Source organism: Meles meles, chromosome 20, assembly GCF_922984935.1.
Source record: "Meles meles chromosome 20, mMelMel3.1 paternal haplotype, whole genome shotgun sequence".
In the NCBI taxonomy this organism is placed as follows: Eukaryota; Metazoa; Chordata; class Mammalia; order Carnivora; family Mustelidae; genus Meles; species Meles meles.
Genome location: NC_060085.1, coordinates 47334396 through 47348029, shown reverse-complemented (window position 1 = coordinate 47348029; position 13634 = coordinate 47334396). Strand labels below are relative to the sequence as shown.

General features: G+C 41.7%; 1 protein-coding gene across 1 annotated transcript; it reads right to left on the bottom strand.

Moving 5' to 3' along the window:
- Positions 1-586: 586 nt before the first annotated feature.
- Positions 587-10391, bottom strand: LOC123932712 (histone-lysine N-methyltransferase SETMAR). The gene is given in 3 exon segments (XM_045991264.1): positions 587-2202; positions 10241-10355; positions 10357-10391. Coding segments are annotated over 3 exon segments (939 nt in total). The 3' UTR covers positions 587-1413.
- Between the last annotated feature and the right edge of the window lie 3243 nt (positions 10392-13634).

Here is a 13634-nt window from a genome sequence, read left to right as displayed (position 1 = left end):
CTTGTACTGAGTTGTTGTGCTAAACCCTTCACATGTATTAACTCATTTGATCTTCCCAATATTGCTATCCAGAAAAGGGAAGTAGGTTTAGAGAGGTTCAGTAACTTGCTCAACACTAATAAACTGAACAGTGCCAAAGCTGTAATTAGAAATACACTACACAAATAAAAGACTCTTTGAAACCCTCAAGAGAATGAAAAGAATTTGGGCAAATTCCACCTCCCTCCCCACTTTTTAACAAGACTGAGTTTAAAATCTTCCGTTTTATCCAAGTTAGTCTATGTGGATGTCCTGAATCCCCTCCTGTCTTATGCTTCAGAGCTAACTGGTACTGGTATTAATATTGAGAACAAAAGGGAGAAAGGAATCTTTTCAATTAAATCAACATTTTCCATTTAACCACTGATAATTTGTAAATAATTAGGAATGTAAAAAATCATTTTAAAAAAATTAGAAAGTTTTATTTTCCAAGTGTGATCTTTATTATTCTTGGGGCAAAACTGTTTCCAAGATACACATTTCTACATTTTTTTTTAAAAGATTTTATTTATTTATTTGACAGACAGAGATCACAAGCAGACAGAGAGAGAGAGAGGGAAGCAGGCTCCCCGCTGAGCAGAGAGCCCGATGCGGGACTCGATCCCAGGACCCTGAGATCATGACCTGAGCTGAAGGCAGCGGCTTAATCCACTGAGCCACCCAGGCGCCCCAGCTTTATTACTGATTAAATTAATTGGAAAGCAAGGCTTCGGTATGTAGCCACAGGATTTCCTTGAATCATTATGAGGTTCGGTGCTAGTGCTAGAAAACTGACAATAACAGTGACATAAACAAGGGACTTTCACCTAAAAGTCCAGAGGTATCAGATCAGGAATGACAGAGTTCCAGAGTGTTTGGCACTCAGTCTCCTGTCAAGTTTGCGCATTACTTATGAATGGCCTCTTTTTCTAGGTAGTTTTGGGGTTTGGGATGGATGCCCCAGCTCCAGCTATATGCAGACGCTCCAGCCAACAGGAAGAGTGCGATAAGGAAACATGTCTCCAGTTAAAGACACCCAATTTTTTGCTTCTCTCTCATTAGCTAGTACATAGTCACTTAGCCACATCTAACTACGAAAAGTACCCAGCTAAAAACTGAGAATTCCACTAGAGAAAGGGAGAATGGATATTGCTAGACAATTTATAGCCTGTGCTATAGTCCCGAGTTCAACTTCTGCAGCCAGAGGTGGAGCCCGACCACCACCACCTTCCCCTATAATGAAACACAAGCGCTTAACACAGACCAGAGCCTTACCCGGAGGCTAAAGTGCTTGGAAGAGAGGATCTGGGAAGGTGCTGAGCCAAACCTGTTCAGTTCCTTCTCACTGTCACCCACTGGGAGAGGCCTAATGCACTCCTCCCATGCTTTTTGCTCCTAACTGATGTCTGGCTTTTCTAAGGGGCAGAACAGTGAACTGTCATAAGGCAGGAAAGCAGCGCATGATTTGGCACCACAATAACAAGGTTTTCTTATTTTCCCGGGATCTAGCCTTTCTTTATCTTCACTGTCCATTAGATTAAGAAATCTGCCTGAATAGTCATAAGAGAGCTCTTCTTCGGGCAAAATGTCTTTGGCTGCAAAAAGCGCCAACTTTGGTACCATTGAGTCAATTCGGACAGGAATCATCAGCAGGTTTGGCTCGCAAGAATGGTTGAGAAATCTTCCAATATTTCCTATGTGGGCAGGATCGACAAATGTTTCTATGACCTGCCCATTGTGAACATGTTCTCTGATGGCTATAATGTAATTTGGATCGTGTATTGTCTGTAACTGAATTCTTCTCTGTACTTCAGAACATCCCAAAACTTCACCAGCATATTCACAGACAAACCGTCCCTTTGGTATCAATTCCAAGGTACGAAGTCCCCAGCCTTTTTTGTCCGTTTTAAACACCTGGAGTTGGAACTGCAGACCCCGCTGGACCACTCTGTTCCTGCAGTGGTCACTGCACCGGCATAGGATGTTGCATTCAAAAACAGGCTTGGCACACTTTCCTTCGGATCCTATATCTGTCAGGCGTGACTCATCGTCATAGTTCTCCCCATGACGGAGACAGGAGCAAGTACCAGGGAGGCAGGGAGTTTTGAGGCAAATGCATCCAGGAAAGGTTATTTGTGTGGGATCAATGTCTGTTCCAGGTCCAGCTACATGGTCAGGAGTATACTGTAAAAAACAGAAATACTCTAAGTCAGCATGGTATGTTATGTATTTCACATATATTCCAGGCAGCTTTTGGATGAGACACTTCCTAACTGCAACATATATAAAAATAGATTAAAACAAAACTGACAAAACATTGTATACTATTATTTGAAAACACACCTCTTCAATTTAAAAAATAAGGTTAATTTTTGGATAAAAATTCTGTGGTTTCATTTTAGGTATGGGGTCACAAAAGGAAAAAAATAGGTTTTTCTCTTATCAGAAACTGAAAGATTTATAATTAATTTCATTTTCCTCTTAGCTTTGGATATCAGAAAAATCAGTGCTGAATTTAGTTTTTGAACGCAGTCAAGTATTTTATCTTTGGCTCTTGATCTTTTCACATTGATCTGACAATATAAATGCCTGTATGTATTTTATTATGAGTCATTGCAGAAAAAATAATAAATGATAAGTAAATTAATAAAAAATGGTCTTTATAAGACAGTCTTCCACTGATTTAAGGAATTTTAATTTAAAGATTACCTAAATTCCTAAATATATTTTGATGTTTAAAAAAGACACTATTGGGGCGCCTGGGTGGCTCAGTGGGTTGAAGTCTCTGCCTTCGGCTCAGGTCGTGATCCCGGGCTTGTGGGCTCCAGCCCCATATCAGGCTCTCTGCTCCACGGGGAGCCTGCTTCCTCCTCTCTCTCTGCCTGCCTCTCTGCCTACTTGTGATCTCTGTCAAATAAATAAATAAAATCTTAAAAAAAAAAAAAAGAAGCAAAGCAAACTTATTAAAAAAAAGACACTTTAGAATTTTATTTAAGTTTTCGTAATGCTAAGAATAGGCATTAGCCAAGAAACTATGGACAGAATTCCAAAAATCATATTTGTTATACAGATACTAATAAATGTAGATGTATTACATATATATAAAGAAATCCCATTTTTTTAATGATAAAGAGATAATATGAAACAGTTTTTCACGTTAGAGAAAATGAAGAAAGTCCCAAGTCTAAAATCTCTTTGTGAAACCTGATGTCTGGTTATTTCCCTCACTAGCATAATGAAACATATTTCTAAACCTTGAAAATTAAAGTATCTCTCATGAGCCCACATATTTCTTTATGCACAGAGTAATTCTTGCTTACATAGAACCTAACTCATTTATTTATACCTGCTATTAGTGTTCTTGGACCCAATTTCAATGTGGTGGTGGTCGTGGTGGGGTTTCCCCACACCTCTAACGAGCAATGCTCCCAGCAACAGGTGGGTATCCTACAACTCAACTCAGTTCTGATGTTATCCAATACCACCACACCCCACAATTTAATGGGTCAGTCCTAAGACTGCTCCCCCCACCCTCCTTTGGACACCAGTCATTTGTGCTACTGACTGATGGGCTATATACCTACTGGAGGTTCCCATGACCTCTTCCTTGGATTTCAGACACCAGTTACAAGTCCAGGTTGTTACTTGAACTTGTGGCCCACAGGGTGTAAATCAGAGGTTCTCAAAATCCCCTCCTTGGGTTTGATTAATTTGAGAGAATTGCTCACACTAGACACCAGCTTATTATAAAAGGATACAACTCAGGAACGGCCAGATGGAAGAGATGCATAGAGTAAGGTCTGGAGAAAGGTAGAAGAGCTTCCACGCTTTTTCCAGGCATGCCACACTCCCAGCACCCGGTTCACCAACCCAGAAGCTCGCTGAACCCTGTTTCCTCAGGTTTCTGTGGAGGCTTCATCACTTAGCCAGGACTGATTAAATCGCTGGCTATTATTTGCAAATGTTCCAACCTCTAGGCCCCTCTGCCAACTGAAAGTTGGGGGTGAGGGTACTGAAAGCTCCAACACTCTAATCAAATGGTTGGCTCCAGGGGCAACCAGCTCTCATCTTTAGGCATTCCCCCTCCCCGCAAAACTTGCCTCATTAACATAACAAAAGATACCTTTTGGCTGCTCTCACCACTTAGTAAATAACAGGGGTTTTAGGAGCTCTGTGCCAGAAATGGGGACAGAGACCAAATATAGATTTCTTTAAATAAATCACAGTATCACACCTGCTTTGTTCCCAAGAAGATTTAATGAGACATACAGAGAGTTCAGATAAATGAACAATATGTAAGAAATGTAAGCTGAAGAGAAAAACAGGAGCCAGCTGAGCGAGCTTAGACACACAGTGTGTAGAGGTAAACTGGACATTTGGGTCTCCCTGAGCACAGCCACTGCCAAGAGGGAAATACGATCAGATGCAGGGCTTGCACTATCCATAAGGGATAATCTCACCGCTCAGGAGCAGCATTGACTTTTTCCGATATGGAGGCTGGAGAAGAATTTCACCAATGTGTCTGTCTAAACCATTCTTTTCCAGAACACAGTTTCATGGGCTGTTTTTCATTCTAACTCTCAGTAAAGGCTATTGGCCTGCTGGCACAGCGCAGTCCGTAAGAGCCGTACAGCACAGGACCAGGTGCACAAGCTTTAATTCAGGGACAGAGTTTAGAGTATCTAGAGGAAAGCCTGAACTGCGTACCCGTCAGTCGATTATCCATTCATACTGCATCTCTGAGCCAAGAACTGGAGAAAGCATTAAACAACGTGTGGTTACACTCCCTGTGGAGGCCTCGGTGGGGCTGTGCAGTTAGGCTCAAAACCCTCTATTTTAAACAACGCTGAGCTGGGGGAAGGACTGACATCCTCTTGTGAAAGATGAGGAGGAGGATGAGTGGGAGTACCTGCGGGGAAAGGCCAACACTCTGCTTAAAAGTGATTTGGGGGTGGAGAGCGGAAATAGCTTCTCTTGTTTCTGTCGTTTCTTACAGCTTTAGCTTAGTGGAGATGTCCTAAAGGGATAAAGAATGGCTTAGAAAAGGATGCCCTATCAGTCAAATTCAATGACTGCTGTCTGAGACAGAATCTACTTCCAGCTTTTAAAAGTCAAGGTTGAAATGAAACGGTCACTGAGACATTTTAAAAAGCACTTGTAAAATGAAGATTTTACTACCTCTTTGTTAAACTTTTCATGAAGAATTCTTTTGAATTGATTTCTTCTTAAAAGCACACGTATTTTTGATATACTATATAAATCACTAAACTGCAAAGTGATTTCTTTTTTTTTGTACTCAGATAACACCTTTTGAAATCAAGTCTGACTTACTGTACTTTGCTAACCAGAAGAACATATTATTCTGTTGAACTTATTTGGCTATGGATAGGTTTGGAAAAATACTGTTATTTGCTTATTTTTATTTAAACATTAAAAAAAGACATTTGAAAATCCAGTGATACTGTTTTTAATGATTCTGGAATTTAAACTTGATGCACAATCTAAGATCTTTTAGAGACATAGATTATAAACGGTATCTAATTCCAAATGAGCTGCAGACACTTTCCAAAGGATAATAGAGACCTCTGGATAAACCTCCTGTTTAAAGAGAATATTTGTTTTCCCTTGATGGGTGTAATCCTTAACCCTGATACCGATACTTATCACAAATCATATTATCTCCATATATTTCCATTTTCTCCTCCATAAATAGTCAGTAAAATGCCACTCCAGAAAGATATTTTACCTCACTTAGAAAAATACCTGAAAAGATGAATAATTACATAATCATATGTTAATTTAGACCATAGTTTTCAAAAGATTATTCCCTAGTATAGCCATTTTTGGCTATACTCTGCCTATAGTTACCACTCTTGGATTTTGCTGTTATAAGGCAATTCCTTCTGTTTTTTTTGCTTGAGTTAGTTTGTATTGTATTTGTATTTCTTGCAAACAACTGATTGTTGATTGATATGCCCACAGTGGAAAGCTGAAAGTTGTTCCAGGAAATGGCTAGAAAATTGAGTCAAAGATATAAATGGCTAATGAAGATTCAGGTCTCCAATTGAGGCTAACAGAAAGTGTGCAAGAGGCCAGACAGACCTGTGACAGGCGTGAACACTGGACAAACAATGGAGAACTTTTTTCAAAAAAAATTTTATTATATTTTAAAAAAGACTATTTATTTATTTGACAGAGAGAAAGAGGTAGTGAGAGAGAAGAGCACAAGCAGGGGTAGCTGCAAGCAGAGGGAGAGGGAGGAGAAGCAGGCTCCCCGCTGAGCAAGAAGTCTGGTGCGGGGCTCCATCCCAGGACACCGGGATCATGACCTGAGTAGAAGGCAGCCGCTTAACCTTCTGAGCTACCCAGGCACCTCTATGGAGAACTTCTTAATGTAGAATACAGAATGTTCTAAAGGAGACACATACAGAACTAGGGTCCTGTTAGCATTGTGACTTAGGGCAAGTTACCTTCTAAGTTTTGGGTTTATACCCATAAAACAGGAATAATACCTGTATCTGCCCCCCAACCCCAGGTATTATTAAATTGAAATAACTAACACTGCACTGTGTGCCAGGCAGTTTATACTTTTGAAACAGTAGCTTCCTTAAATGCATCTAGATATTATTTCTAGGTTTTATATTTAAAACATCATATATTTCTGGCACATTACTTAATCTCCCTAAATATCTCCTTTCTATCTATGTCACAGGTGGCTATGAAGGAAAAAAACGAGAGAATGCATGTAAAAAGCTTACTCTAGTGGCTAGCAACATAGGTGTTCAATATAAATTATGTAGGCTATCTGACAGGGTGATGAAAACAAGATTCTGAAGTTAAAACTTTCCAAGTTCAAACACAGTTAAACCAAAATTTTGTCCAGGAGACAAGATGAATATATTTCTATTTTCCATTACTTATCCATCTCGGGCAGGGGGGTGGGGGGACGACTAAGAATTGATCCAGCACAGACTTCTTTCATTCATCCACATATACTGCCTGATTGCTTCTTAGATGCACGTGCTAGGATTTAGAAAGAAGCAGTCAGTGGGATTTTTATCATTTTTTTGTATCGTAATAACGTAAATGACTTTTTCCTGGTATATATCAAAATGCAAACACTGATCACACCAAGAGCCAGGAATAAATGCAAAATGACCAGTACAAAATGATGTAACAGAAACCAGACCCTTGAAGAACTGGGCGGAGATTTCAAGTTTTTTGACAGAGAACTTAAAACATTTTTTTTTATAAACCATGATCACTCGAGAAGCTGAAATGGAAACCAGGCGACAGCATGCTGAAAAGCAAATATACCTCCTTGGCTATATTCATACATAATTTCTCTTTTCGGAACTAGATTTGCACTTATTAATAGCATGAACTTTGGGATCTAAATGGCAAGTCTTGTCTTTCTAGCAAATACATGTGTCAAGGAAATGGTCAGGTGGTTTGGGGTATGTCATGGTAATGGGGGCTGAGTTACTTTTCACAGTACGGGGGACAGAGCAGCTGGCTTAGGAAATATTTTTTGACTGTTTGATTGCAGCTCTTGCTAACTTCTTACCAAAAGTCTGACTTTTCTAAATCAAATTCTGTATCAAAGCCCCAGGAACTTAAGTATGACACCGTGTAGTATTTTGGGCTTAAAACCTAGGCCTTGATTCTGAATTTAAAGGAAGTGCTGTGAAAATCTTCATTCCTTTTTTGGTTGTTTTGAAACACCAGCTACATGAATCTTTGTACTTGGCCTCTACCCCATAAATTTGTTTTTGCTCCAAGCAGCTATTAAGAGCCTGTGAGCCAGATAATTCTTGTCAAGGCCAAGTTGAAATCTTAAAAAATATGTTAAGGCTGGTTTCAGAAACCTGAAAAAAGGCTAGATTCAACTCTCCGTTCAAGGAAATCAATTAGTTTATTTTCTACTTGGCTTTCAACACAGATGGCTCTATGATAGGCTTGTTTCCAGTGTGAACATGTGAATGTTCTTTTTGCCTTTTCACACAGTACTCAAAAGCAAAGTAGACACAAAGTTATTTTTACCTTGAGTTTTTCATGCCTTAATTCTTATGTGTGTATATGCCTGTGAAGGCAGGGCTTGGGGTAAGAAAGCTGTTTTGACCTTTCATAAGGCAGGTTTTGTGTTCTGCATGAATATAGGAAAGCAAACTAGTTAAAGACACTTTAAGGCTTATCACAAATATGTTTCAAGCATGTTTTATCTTCTCGGTTAGACTATAAGCTCCTTGAGGAAGGATCTTACCTTCTTTCTGTAATTCTAACTCTACCCAGAGCTATGCGTATAGCCAGGCAGCTAGAATACTGAAGGACTGAGTATTAGTCTCGAGATTTTCACTTATGTCTATCAACTGTACATGTAAGTATCAATCATAAGGTTTCCTCTCTCCCCTCTCCAGTCCGCCACAGCAACTAACTGCTTTCTATATGGTTTTGTAAGCTCAAAGGCAAAGTTGTCACCATTTTATCTTCTATGTCTAGCTTAACGCCTAGCACATTATACACACTCTGTGTACACACACTGAATAAAGAAAACATTTATCAGTGTTTTTGACCAGACATTCAGCAATGTTTGGTGTTGAATAAGCTTTTAGGGACTAGTGTTTAATATGGTGCTAGCCAACTGTGTTATTATTATTATTATTATATTTTATTTATTAATTTAAGAGAGAGCGGAGTGAGACAGCATGAGCAGGGGGAAGGAGCAGAGGTAGAGGGAGAAGCAGACTTCTCACCTCCCACTGAGCAGGGAGCCCTACAGAGGGCTTGATCTCATTACCCTGGGATCAGGACCTGAGCCAAAGGCAGACACTTAATGGACTGAGCCACGCAGGTACCCCTCATCAACTGTATTATTAACCATAAAACTGCCTTAAGGTAGTTTGAGGAAAAATAACCTTTCCTGACATTAATATCCTGCTTTACTCTTTGAAACTGCTATTGAATCTACTGTGTTTTTTGGATCTTCATAACAACCCAAGGAAGGAGGGGCACAGCTGGGTATTCATGGTGTATGTGACCAAGGTTATACATTTTTTTTTTTTTTAAGATTTTTATTTATTTATTTGACAGAGAGAGATCACAAGTAGGCAGAGAGGCAGGCAGAGAGAGTGAGAGGGAAGCAGGCTCTCTGCCAAGCAGAGAGCCCGATGCGGGACTCGATCCCAGGACCCTGAGATCATGACCTGAGCCTAAGGCAGCGGCTTAAACCACTGAGCCACCCAGGCGCCCAAGGTTATACATTTTTAATTATTTTCATTTTGCAGATGAAGAAGCTCAGACTCCAAGAAACAGTCAAGATGGCTCAGCCCTGCACCTCGCTCTCCTACCTCCAAGTCCCAAGTGCTCCTTTCACTCCAACATCATTGTTTTTTTGGTCCTATTCCATAGGCAACAAGCAGGCCAAGGTCAGAGGGTGGGAAAGGTAGAGTGGAGAGGGTTTTAATGCGGTAAAAGCAGTGAACACTTACTGGGTTCTTTCGGCAAACCAAGAAGTGTGTTTTACTTGCAATTCTCAAAGCAATCTGGGAGACAGGCACTATTATTTTAACCGCGCACGGGAGGCTTGGCTGAGGCTAGTCTGTTATTTGCCTAAAACCTTACAGCAGCAAAGTCTCATTCTAGGGGCTAAGTTTTTAACCCTAACATTAGACTGAGATCCATTAATGGGGCCCATGCCTTATCTTACACACGAGGCACCGGCAACTGGAAAGGTAAAATGATTTGACCCGATCCCCCAGTGAGTTCTGAAAACAGAGCCACGGGAAAAAAGTCAGGTTCTCAGGGCTCTTTCCAAGGGACCTCACGAAACACCTGGTTTTGTCCTTCAGGGATCTGCCCGTCGGTGGGGAGAAAAGAGGAATACCGTTGCTCTTGTTAAGGTCATTAGGACAAGACTAAAACCTGCGCATTTAAGAGCTATTCCTGCGCGAAACAGCTCTCCGACGGGGTAAGAAAAATTTAAGTCGAGAATACGGACACAACTTGGGATACGAGAGTCATCCACAGAGTCGGGGCAAGGTCGGGGAACCGCGTACCGGATCTTGGCGGCCATCCATCTCCGCCCCCTACCTGGCCGGGCGCCAGCTCCACCCCCGTGGCTGCGCGCGCAGTGCGCGGGCAGGGCACGGCTCCCCCCGCCCCGACAGAAGAGCGCCGGTCCCCCCGCGCGCCGCACTCTCCGCGGCCGGGCCCCGCCTCCTACCTGGAAGGGCTCTGGCGCCGCCCCCGGGGGCCACGCGCTCACAGGCACGTTCTCCAAGCCGCGCGCAACATCTAGCCACTCAGTAGGGCCCTCAGTCGCTGCCATCTCGCACGGCCACCTCTCTACAGCTTTCCTGGACGTTTCGCGCCATCTCGATGCGCGTGCCACCTAGACGATTTGGGGCCTCGCAAAGGATGCTGGGAATCGCCGGTCGCGCGGCCCAGCCGCCTCCTGGGAGTCGTAGTTTTTCTCTCTCCTTTCACACGTGGCCTATGAGGCGTCTACATCCTCGACCCTCAGCTTTCCTTGACTTTTTGGTCTGGCTCGCTCCTTTTTAAGCCAGGTGCACAACAAATAATACAAAGCTTTGGAAGGTACGGACATAGTTTTGGAAGTACAAAATGATTGATTTTTCCTGTGAGCCTCAGGAAGGGTTTGCCAGGTGAGGTCATTTGTCCAGGTTTCTGAGGGCCAGGGAAGATTGCTGGAGTGAGGGCAAGGGCGCGCCCTAAACTGAGGGGGTAAATTCACACCAGGGTTTCCAAAGTCCCGGGACCTGCGTAAAAGTTGGGTGGCATGTGATAGGGTTTGCTCTCAGGCGGCAGAAGAGCGGTATAGAGCGCTCTAAGGCATGTGTGGGGACGCCCACTCCTGGATTATCTGTTTTCTATCAGCTTCCCCTTTCCTAGAAAAGAAGAAAACGCGGCCCCACCAAAGGATTCTGATAACCTCGAAATTGCGGAATCCAGTGGAATACTCTCAAAGGTCTCTGTCCCGATTGTCCTGCCGCATCTACTCGAAACCCTGTGTCCCTGCAGCTTCTGCGGCCCCGGGCAGAGCGTCCTCCTCCCTCCTGGCTGAAATGTTGGTGGGTGTCATAGAGGTTTCTGCCCCAGGCCATTTTGTCGCAGTGTCTGGGCTTCCTCAGTAATAGCATCTCCCAAAGGGCCTTCAGATACTGTTATAAAGTATCAGGTCTTCTGTTTCCGGCTCAGACTTCACAGGTACCCTCTTCGCAGGGGGTGTGGATAGCCAACTGATGACTGGACATTTCTCCTTTCTGTCTTACGGACGCCACGAGCTCACAATGACCTGAGTGGACTAATTCTAATGCAAAGCTTCCTTTTCTCCTTTAAAATAAACTGGAAGATGGGGGCGCCTGAGTGGCTCAGTTGGTTAAGCGTCTGGCTTGGGCTCAGGTCCTGATGTCGTGGTCCTGGGATAGAACCCCACATCAGGCTCCCTGCTCCGCAGAGTCTGCTTCTCCCTTCCTGACCCCCTTCCCCGATGGTTCGTTTATTTCTCTCTCTCCCTCTCTGTCTCTCTCTCAAAAACAAAAACAAAACAAAAACACCCCCCCCCCAAACCTGGGAGAAAAATTTGTCCACGATCGCCAGAGTTACTAAAGCAACAAACCAATGCATTTCCCTATATTTCTTCCTCGCCTTAGACCTCTGTGACTACGAGCTTCCTGGCAAAATCTTGTTGATTCTACTTTTGTAATGTTTTCATTTTCATTTCTTTGTACTTAGTCTCAGGCTCTGATTTCTTCCTCGAATTCTTGAAGTAATTTTTTTCGAGTCTAACATTCTCTCACCTTTATGCTGCTTCTGTAGTCTTTGGGGATGCACATCCCATGGTTACAGTTGCTTTAAATTCTACGTTGATATGCACAGTGCTGTGTTTACCAGTTTGGGGAATGTACTCATGAAGAAGATATGATGCCCCAGGAGCGTTCCATTCCAGCAAACAAATAATTACATAAACCCCCAAATTATTGAGAACTGGGAGTGTTATGAATAAATGATTATAGGAGCAATGAGAAGAACTACTCTGCTGTATTTGAGATTATCATGCTGTTTTTATTTTTTTACTCTTTCTCGGTAGTATTGCCTGCCCTTTGGAATAATATTTCGAAGGATCTGTTTTATTTTTTTCCTGAAGTTGTCAGTGAACGTGCTTCCTGAATAAGATATTCAGTTCATGTCAGCCCTTCAGTTTAATTTGTTTTTATCTTGCTTGCAAAGGATACAAACATTTTATATAGTGTGAGATTAAAATAACGAGAGGAGGTTTGCAGGCTGATACATCTTCAAAGTGCCAAGCAGTTAGCCTTTCATCTTTTCCAGGTCTAAAAATCTATCTTATTTTCTCTAGACAGTTGCTCTTCACTACTAGAGACCTGGATTTTCAAAATTTGTTCTGAAAACTCTTTTAGCTAGATGGTGGGAAAAATGTATTCCTGGACATTAATGAGTTGTCTACACACTGACTGCTATAAATAAGACTTGAATCTGAATATTACATTGATTATTCAAATTTCTTGTGACTTTTCATTGGCAGAAGAAAAATGAACCTGATTAGTAATAAAAAAAAATGCAATATAGTAAAACTCCAGTATTATGTAGGTTGAATTATTTTTGGCTAAATTATGTAGTATAACTATATGAACCTTTCTATTTTTTAACAAAATAGACTGTAATTGAGATGGTTATATCTTTTTTTTTTTTTTTTTTTTTTTTTGCTAGTGCTTTAATGAAGTTCTGCATGATTTTGTATGGAGAAGCCATTTTTTCATCAGAGTCTTACTAGTGTTATCTGAGTTTAATCTGGGGGTATACTTTATAGCCAGTAATGACAGGCCTAAAGTAAGCAGAAGTTACATATTTGTTGGTGTTAATGACAGCATGAATAGAATAGTTTGGAACTCTTAGCACCAGTTATAACTATCACTACTAGAAAGTAAGCAGCACTTGGATCTCATATCAAATAAGATTGTGTAAATGAAATCCTTTCGAAGAGAACAAAGCATAATTGAGACTTCTGGGACTTTCTGTTCAAATCCTTGACTCTTTCCCTTCTGAGAACATGCCACTCCCCTTGCCCCAGTCCATCCCGTGGGGTAGGCTTGCTGATAATCATGTTTCTATTACATAACCCCTAAGCCTTGACTCATGCTTTTGACTTTTTTTTTTTTAATGTTTAAAGATTTTTATTTATTTGAAAGAGAGATAACAAGTAGGCAAAGAGGCAGGCAGAGAAGCAGGCTCCCTGCTGAGAGAGGGGGAAGCAGTCTCCCTGCTGAGCAGAGAGCCCGATGTGGGCCTCATCCCAGGACCCTGAGATCATGACCCGAGCCGAAGGTAGAGGCTTAACCCACCCCAAGCCCATCTAGAACTACATATATATATTTTTGGGAGCAAGAGGTAGTTTTATTCAGTATATTGATGGAGAGGCAGAGATAAGTAAGTCTTCCAAGAGGAGAACAAGGCAAGTAAGTGAGGAGAGAGGATTTCTTTGTTCCTGACACCTGGCCATTTCTGGTTCTGATTCCTTTTTAATTCACACAACATATTTGTATTCCTATAACAAATTCTTCCTTTAGGTTTAGGTT